General features: G+C 63.6%; 2 protein-coding genes across 3 annotated transcripts; one reads left to right on the top strand and one right to left on the bottom strand.

Moving 5' to 3' along the window:
• Positions 1 to 956: 956 nt before the first annotated feature.
• On the bottom strand, positions 957 to 2,649 carry EIF4E1B (eukaryotic translation initiation factor 4E family member 1B). The gene is made up of 7 exons (XM_059483870.1): positions 2,466 to 2,649; positions 2,227 to 2,312; positions 2,024 to 2,119; positions 1,846 to 1,909; positions 1,553 to 1,666; positions 1,312 to 1,451; positions 957 to 1,195 (listed from the first exon to the last, which is right to left on the bottom strand). The coding sequence occupies exons 1-7, from the start codon at positions 2,481 to 2,483 to the stop codon at positions 1,081 to 1,083; spliced, it is 633 nt and encodes a 210-aa protein (XP_059339853.1). The 5' UTR covers positions 2,484 to 2,649; the 3' UTR covers positions 957 to 1,080.
• A 294-nt stretch (positions 2,650 to 2,943) lies between these two features.
• SNCB (synuclein beta) lies at positions 2,944 to 7,501 on the top strand. 2 transcript variants are annotated; one of them, XM_059483868.1, is made up of 6 exons: positions 2,944 to 3,088; positions 3,693 to 3,820; positions 5,252 to 5,290; positions 5,636 to 5,754; positions 6,496 to 6,585; positions 6,731 to 7,501. In XM_059483868.1, exons 1-6 carry the CDS (start codon positions 3,051 to 3,053, stop codon positions 6,761 to 6,763), a joined length of 447 nt encoding a protein of 148 aa, XP_059339851.1. In that variant the 5' UTR covers positions 2,944 to 3,050; the 3' UTR covers positions 6,764 to 7,501. The 2 variants fall into 2 exon arrangements, with proteins under 2 accessions (XP_059339851.1, XP_059339852.1); XM_059483869.1 differs by lacking the exon at positions 2,944 to 3,088 and adding an exon at positions 3,398 to 3,488.
• Positions 7,502 to 8,437: the final 936 nt, after the last annotated feature.

Raw genomic sequence — 8,437 nt, 5'->3', positions numbered from 1 at the left:
AATACCTCATCCCTCTGCAGGACAGCTCTCTGCAGAGCCTGTCTGCAGGCACTGAGCCATCACAGCAGGGACAAGCCGCCCTGGCTCTGGGCTGATGAGGTGGCACTGTTAAGGACATGTGGCCCTGGAGCAGGTGCAGCCCTGGGCTGAGATGGAACCTGGGTGCTGCTGGAGAGAATGGAAGATATCCTGGATGAGAGCAGAACTGCAGCTGCACTGTCAGGGGGTGAGCAGACAGCTCCCCCTCTGGAATCTGACTAGGCAGGGCAGCACAGATACAACAATCAAACACACAAAAGATTAAAGGACAGAGTGTGGGGTGGGGCTGGAAGAGAGTATGGGAGGCCAGGAGCACCAGAAAGGGCAGCAGAAGACATGGGCCATGGAAAGGAGGAGTCAGAAAAGTCCCAGGGCTCAAATGACTGAGGTTGTAAACCTGCAGGTCTGGCACCAACAAAATCCTGGGAAGGAAATGAGCTTCATAGCACCTGTGCTGTGAGTGTCTGTGGGAGGGGATGCAGCCTGGGGACCATGCTGTGCTGCAGCCCAACACCCACCCTGCAGGGACACTGCCAGCCCTCAGATCTTCCTGAGAAGGCAGACCCATGTCCCACACATGTGCAGGGACTTAGGAGAAAAGTGGACCAGCTCCCCAGGCTGAGCTGACCCAGATGAGCTGGGCCTCACTGGTCCCTCCCATGCCCAGGTTTTCAGGGCAGTGAGCTGTGCCCATGCTTTGGCCAGGGGAGGACAGGACCTTCTGGCAGCTATCCAAGGCCCCCCAAAACACAGCAAACACCCCCATAGCCTCAGGGAGAGGGGCACTGGTCCCAGGCTCTAGGGTAGGTGAGGGGACATGTGCAGTGTCCCAAGCCCACCACAATGCCAGCTCTGTGCTCCCGGCCCCGGTCACCCAGAATGTGCCAGGATTTGGCACATCATCCTCTTCCTCCCAGGAAATGTCCCCAACAAACATGGGCCATCCGAGGTTGCCAGGAGCCCTGGAGACAAAGACCATGCTCAGATGCAGAAATTTATTGTGAGACAGAACATGGGGACTTCATAGGCAGCTCCCCACAATCACACCACAAACTTGGTCTTGGCAAGGGAGCCGCTCTTGGTGGCTGTATCTGCATGAGCCTGGTACCCAATGGCCACCTTCTGTGACAGGCCCAGGTGCTCCTTGTAGACACGCCTGGAGGAGAGAAGGGCATGCATGAACAGGGCAGCACCTCTACTCCCATTGTGCCTGTTCCCCCAAGCAGGGGGAGCCCTTATTGCCCCGTGCAGCCTCCCCCAGAGCTGCATTACCCAATGTGGGTGACCCCTTCCTGGTTCTCTGCTTCCCGGGTCCAGATGGCAATCTTGTCCCCCTTGGTGCGGATGTTGATGACGGCCCCGCACACCTGGTCGCTGTACTCATCAAACATCTCCCCAATGAGGCACAGCAGCTGTTGGGAGGAGAAGGGGAGCCTGGCACAGTCCCCACTGGGGCTCAGCCCTGGGGCAGGGGGAGCAGCCCCAGCAGGACCCTGGGATGGGCAGCACTCACTGTGTCCAGCCAGAAGCGGTCCAGCTCCGTGTGCCGCTGCTGCTTGGCCAGTGTGATGAGCCAGCGCCCACCGCGCTTGTTCTGGCTGTCCTCCCACATGGGCTCAATGCCATCCTGGGGGCGGGCAAAGGGACAGTCAGGAGCACCAAGTACTGGCCAGAGCTGGCCTGGGGAGCTGCATCCAGCCAGGCTTCCCCTCCCATCTTATGGCAGGGCATGCTGACACCCTTACCAGCAGCCAGTGCACCCCCATAATGCTGGGTGCTGGGGGATTCTGAGCATGGGTGTCATACCTTGAAGAGGGAGTAGTCACAGCCAGCTGCGAGCTTACTGGCGAGCTGGATGTGAGTGTACAGCCTGGGTTAGATGGAGACACAGAGCAGGTGAGAATGGGTGCCTCAGGCTCAGACCCCCCCACCAGAACAGCTCCAGAAGGGACACGGTGGGTGTGCCCACCCAATGCACACTCACGCCCAGAAATCCTCCACAGTGCTGAATTTGGTGACCAGGCGCAGGTTTGCCTGCCACATCTTGCTCTTGTCATTCTTGAAAAACCAGAGTGCCCATCTGGGGACACAGGGGAAATGGGGTGTTCAGCCATGCCAGAGTCCCTCTCCGGCCCCTACACCCCTCCCAGTGCTGGGAGAGGCTGCCCATGGCCAGGCCTCCCATACCTGTTCTGCAGGGGGTGCTTGCCCTGGATCTCTGCCGGGAGCAGCTCTTGCTGCCGAGCCCTCTGGCGGCGGCGCTCCTGGTGCCTCTGCAGAGGAAGGCGGGACAGCCCCGAGGAGCCCCATGAGCACCCCAACAGGGAGCCTGCAGCCCCCCAGCCGCCTCCCGGACTGGGCACCCCGAGGGCCGGTGGGGCTCTCTGTGTTCTGCAGCCTCCCCAGCCCACAGGGCGAGCACCCACCTGCTCCCCTGTAGCCATCCTGACCAGCAGAGGCTCTCCTAGGCTGCCTCCGGCCCTTAAGTACCCACAGGCAGGTGGGGATGAGGAGCTATCCCAGCTGCACCTGGTGGGGAGGAAGGGTGGGTGGTGTCCTGGGGAGACGGAGCCAGTCCTGCCCCTCCTGGGGAGCAGAGAGATGGGGATCCCTCTCTAGGGCAGGGAGCTGGGGGATGAGGACAGGGGCTCAGAGCGGGATGAGGGAGTAGAGTTGTGTAAGTTGGGCACCATGTGTGGGGAGCATGGTGTGGTACGGGGAGGGCAGGATGGTACCCAGGGAGGGTGGGATAGCAGCGGGTTGGAAGGGAGGGACAGGATGGGATGGGATGGGGAGGATGGAGTCAGGACAGGATGCGATGGGGAGGGGATGGGTTCAGAACTGGATGTGGTGGGATGGGAATGGGGTGGGATGAGGTGGGGAGAGGACATGACGAGGAGGGGATGGGAATGGCATAGAGACAGGGTGGAATGTGGAGGGAGCTGGATGGCAGTAAGGATGTAATGGGATAAGGGCAGCCTGTAGGTGGAAAGCAGTGGGATCGGGACGAGATGGGACAAGGAATCCGAGGAGATGTGACCGGGAGAAGGTAGGCAGGACGCGATGGGGGTCAGGACAGAATAGCGTGGGGACAGCATGGGGTGGGATCGCGATGAACGATGGGGATGGGAAGAACGACAGCCCCGGGGGGACGCGCAGCGCGGGGAGGGAGCCTGTGGGGCCGGGCCGGCGAAGGGCCGGGGGCACCGCTGCCGTGCGGGGCGGCGCGGGGCGGCGCGGGGCGGCGCGGGGCGGCGGGGCACGGCTCGGCACGGCCGAGCACGGCTCAGCCCGGCTCAGCCCGGTGCAGCCCGGCGCGGCGCGGTCCCCCCCGCGCATCACGGCGCAGCGCGGCGCAGCGCGGCCCCGGCACAGCCGCACTGAGCCCGCCCCGCCGCAGCCCGGCCCGGCCCGGCCCGGCCCGCCCGTCCCCGCCGACAGCGAGCCAGGTCGGGCGGGCTGCGGGGCCGGGGCCGCGGGACCGGGATGCGCGGGGAAGGGGTGCGCGGGGAAGGGGTGCGCGGGGACGGGATGCGCGGGGACGGGATGCGCGGGGACGGGATGCGCGGGGAAGGGATGCGCGGGGAAGGGATGCGCGGCGCGGGCGGGCACGGGGCCGGGGCGGGGTGAAGCCTTGCGGCCTCTCCCCGCAGAGCCGCCATGGAGGTGTTTATGAAGGGCTTGTCCAAGGCCAAGGAGGGGGTGGTTGCCGCAGCTGAGAAGACCAAGCAGGGGGTGGCCGAGGCCGCGGAGAAGACCAAGGAAGGGGTCCTCTATGTCGGTAAGGACCGGCTTGCCCTGCCAGCCCCCTGCCTGCCCCCTGCCTCTCCATCCCCGGCTAATCTCTGCCCGTCCCTGCCTGCCCTGCCGGCTCTCTCTGCTTGCCCTTGCCTGCTCCTGCGTTTGCCCTTGCGTCCTCCAGCCCATCCCCCTGCCGTCCCCCTGGCGTTCCCACCTGTCCCCGGCCCCGCTCCCCCTGTCCCCTGCTCCTTCCCCGCCACCACCACCACCCTGCGGCAGAGTGCCCCGGGGCACAGGGTCGGTGCCCGCAGTGCCTCGCTGCCCACCGGGAATCTGCAGGGCAGGAGAGTGGGCTCCGCAGGCAGGAGCAGAGTCGGGGGCTGGTCCCCAGGCTGAGGGGATGGAACCTTCGGGGATCGGACCCCTTGCAGCTCCCAGCCTGAGGGTCTCTCAGCTCTGTGCCCGGGATGATTTGGGGCAGGAAAGCAGAGGAACCATGATGGAGGGGGTGACCCCTGTGTTGGGATGTGCCTGTCTTGGGGCAGGGGGGTGGGGACCGCGTTTGTCCCCCTTGGAGAGGCAGTGCCCTGGCGCTGATCCCACACCGGCATCTCCCCTGCCCCCGGCTGGTGACTGAGGGGTCCCTCCGTGCTGCCCCTCGGGGGCGGGATCTGTTCGGGGTCAAGTCCTCGAAGACATGGCTGGCAGGAGGAGCAGTTCCTGGGCAGTCTGTGGTGCTGGAATGCCCAGGGAGGGAGCTGAGGCCAGCTCTGCTTGCAGTGGGAGGGAGGAGGGTGCAGGGCTGAGGCTCTGCTCTGCTCCAGAGGGCACAAGCTCTTGTGGGAGAGCTGAGGACCCAAAACTGTTCCCCTGGGCAGTGGTGGGTGCATGCCCTGAGTCCCCATCCTCACTAGGGTGTATTTGCTGGTACAGCAGCTCAAGGAACAGCCTGAGGCCCCATCCTACAGGGGCTGCCCAGCCCTTCCTTTCCTTCCATCCTAGACACCCCACTCCCATTCCGTGGGGTATCCTGGGTGGTGTTGCTCTGCTCGAGGGAGCCTGGCAGGGTTGGCACAGCCAGCAGCAGCACCCAACTCCAGGCACTCCAGCTGTGGGGCTTTTCATGCTCTGTTGGCACCAGCTGTAGGTTTGGATCCTGTGGAAGGTTTCTCTCAGCAGCACTGCTGGCATTCACCCTGCCTGGCTGTGCCCTGACACAGTGCTGGGCCCTGGGGTCTCTGCCCTGCCTGGCACGTGGTGGCAGCTCCGTGCTGCCCCAGTTCTGGCTCCTGCAGGGACAACAGGAGCCTTGAGGGGAGCCAGGCAAGTGCTCAGCCCCCCAGGTGCCCTGGCATGGGGTGTGGACAGGCTGCTGTCGTGGATCAGAGCCCTGCCAGGGTCTGGGCATGGCACATGTTGGAGCCCAGCTGTCAGTCCCTCTAACCCCATCTCTGTCTCTTTCTACCCTCAGGGAGTAAAACCCAAGGTGTGGTGCAAGGCGTAACCTCAGGTACGAGCCCCTCTGTGTTCCTCCCGCGGTACCCCTCCGGCCCTGAGAGCATGGCCACACTAACAAGATCAGAGGCTAATTGAGGGGCTGATGTCACTCTGCTAAAGCCTCTTATATAACAGGGCTGGCAACCAAGGATTTGCAGCGGCTGCTCACACTCCTTGCCCAGCTGCAGAGCAGTGTCACGGCCCCCTCCCCTCCCCACCAGGGCAAGGAAGTGAGGAGAGCCTGATCCTGCCCAGCATCTCCCCGCCAGCTCCCCTGTGGGTGGCACAGGGCATGAAGCCATTGCTGGGCACCCTTTGTGGCACGGGGGGCACTGATGGGCACCCCTGGCTCTTGCAGTGGCTGAGAAAGCGAAGGAGCAGGCGTCCCAGCTGGGCGAGGCCGCCTTCACCGGTGCTGGCAACATCGCGGCGGCCACCGGGCTGGTGAAGAAGGAGGAGTTCCCTGCAGACCTGAAGGTGAGAGTCCCTTGGCACTGCCATGCCTGTGGGGAGGCTGGCACGTGCCCGGCTTTGGCAAGGAGCCCTTTGGCTGTTGCCCAGCCCCAAAGCAGAGAGCATGAGGGTGCCCAGGTGGTCTCCTCGTGCCCCGGGCGGGCACGGCCTCGTGCGCGGCCTGTGCGGACGTGTGCGCGCTCAGGGCCTGCCATGGCGGCCGGGCCTGGCCCGGGCCTGCGGCGCTCCAGTGCTGCGAGGTGACCTGACAGCTGCGGGAGGGGCAGCGGGTTCCAGCTCGCCGCCCCATGAGCCCTTGGCTTCCAGCTTAGCCCAAAATAGCATCAGCTGAAGAAATGAGGCCACCGCCGCCGCCACCGCCGCTGCACGGGGGGATTGGCTGCCCCCCTTTCCCGGCTGCCAGCCCCGGGGAGGGGTTACCCAGCGCCGCCCTCCCCTGCCAGGGATGCAGGATGCTCCTGCAGCTCCCTGCCAGCTCCTGCAGCCTGCCGAGGCCCACGTGGTGCCAGCACTCATTGCCTGCCCGAGGCTGGGGCTGGGAATAGTGTGTATAGGGACATACACACACAGCCCCTGATCCCACAGACTCATGGATGTCACCTCCCAGCTGGGTGCTGTGTGCCAGGATCCCATTGGCTCCCCATGGAGCACCTTGTATCCTGGGTGCATTGCTGGTCTGGCAGGGGTAGGCAGGGTGGGTGTTGTGTCTGTATGTGGGGCACTGACCTCCTGGTTCACTCTCAGGCAGAGGAGGTGGCCCAGGAGGCTGTGGAGGAGCCACTGGTTGAGCCGCTGCTGGAGCCAGAGGGGGAGAACTACGAGGAACCCCCACAGGTGAGGGGACAGGGTGGCACGGTGGACACAGTGGGACAGTGGTCAGTGCACTGTCCAGAGCAAAGCTGCTGTTGGGCTGGAGAAGACAGGGGCTCTGTGCCCCACCTGAACTCTCACACTGGCTCTTTCCTTCCCCATCCCACAGGAGGAATACCAGGAATACGAGCCAGAGGCATAATGGACCCCCATCCTTGCCTCTTCCACCAGCAGCACAACGAACCGCCGGTAGCCCCCTGCTCCTCTCCAGCCGGCCCCGGCCGGTGCCCGTGCGCCGGGGAGGAGCAGGGGCATCCCTGCCCCGTTCGCTCACGAGTTCTTCCTCCAGTTCCGTTCCAAGGGACCGTGTCCGTGTCTCCGTACCATGTCTAGCAGTGAGAAACACCCGCTGTGTCCAAGCCCCCAAGCCCTGGCGTGTGGCCGAGCCGTGGGCACTGCCCACAGGGGCCGGTGTGTGTGAGTGTGAGTGTGTGTGAGTGTAAGTGTGAGTGAGTGTGAGTGTGAGGCCCGGGTTTATGGCTCTGTCTCCCTCCCAGCACCATAAACCCTGGCCATGTCCCGGTGTGTCTGTGTGTGTACAAAGCATGTTTACCTGCTCGCGGGCTGCTGTACATTTCGCTTGCACGCGTGTCCCTGTGGTTCTGCTCTGGTCATCGTGGAACTATTTTTTTTTATATATATATCTCTCTCTATCTATGGGTGGACGGGTCTTTTGCCTTTGTGAACCCTTGGCGCCCCAGCCTGCTCCCCAGCCTGCTGGGTGGTGGCGGTGCCCGCGCCTCCCCCGAGGTCCCATAGTGCCGACGCTGTGTTGTGACGTGGCATGGATATTCCCCCGTCGCTGGATGTGCAATACGAGGGCAGCTGCCAGTGACACAGCTGCCCCCGTGTCCGTGAATAAAGCCAACTCTTGTCTGTAGCCCCCTGGTCCTGCTTGTGGGGTCCCTGGGGAGGGGTTGGCCCCATGCTTTGGTGGCAGGGGAAGTTTTGGGGCTGGTGCTGGGGGAGCGGGCAGGGCTGGTTGCTCATGAGGACAAGATGCCTTTCTGTCTGCTGCCTGCTGCAGCACAGCAGGTCACTGTGCCCTGACTCCAGCCAGACTCTGGCTGAGACTTGGGGTGCAGGCAGTGTCCCCATAGCACCTGCCTGTCTGCAGGACTTTGCATCTGCAGGGGGCCCTGTGGGGCTGAGAACAACAAGCCAGGATGAGGGTAGAGACACAGCCCTGAGCTCCAGCACTGGTTCCCCTCTCTTTACATGCCCTTACTCCCCTCAGGAGGCAGGGGACATGGCTGTCACCCGCAGCTTGTTCAGATGCAGTGTGACCACCGGAAGGGCAGGTGGGTGTCGCACATTCTGTGGGATGTTTGTCATGGTTGTGGGGTCCCTGGGTTCTGTGGGTCCAGGGTTCTGTGCTCACCCCACAGCGCCTTTCTTGAGTCTTCAGCTCTCCCAGGGCAGGACCACCAGCCCAGCCTAGGCTCTCAGCTAGCCTTTAGTCCCTTGACCGCATCACAAGCTGGGGTGAGAGGCTGGGCTGAGTGTCCCTGCCATGAATATCAGATTAGATCCCCCACCTGTGCTGGCTCCAGCTTTGCCAGCGAGGAGTGAAGCTGCAGCCGTCAGCATGGCCTCACAACAGGTTTGCTGATGCCAGCAAATCCCAGCCTGGCTCTGGTTGCAGCAGTGCTCACAGCACTCACTCTGTGTTATTGGAAGGACTGAAAAAGCTCTTTGGGGGCTGCCTGGCTGTTCCCTAGAGCGTTTTTTCCTTCCCTTGCCAATTCTGCTATCCATGGGCAAGCAGACCCAAACCAGGAGCAGCATGGCTGGGGCTGGGGCAGGGGCAGAGTGG

The sequence above is a fragment of the Ammospiza nelsoni genome, chromosome 16, assembly GCF_027579445.1.
Source record: "Ammospiza nelsoni isolate bAmmNel1 chromosome 16, bAmmNel1.pri, whole genome shotgun sequence".
Taxonomy (NCBI): Eukaryota; Metazoa; Chordata; class Aves; order Passeriformes; family Passerellidae; genus Ammospiza; species Ammospiza nelsoni.
The sequence above is the reverse complement of the archived record's forward strand: the minus strand, read 5'-3'. Positions and strand labels throughout refer to the sequence as shown.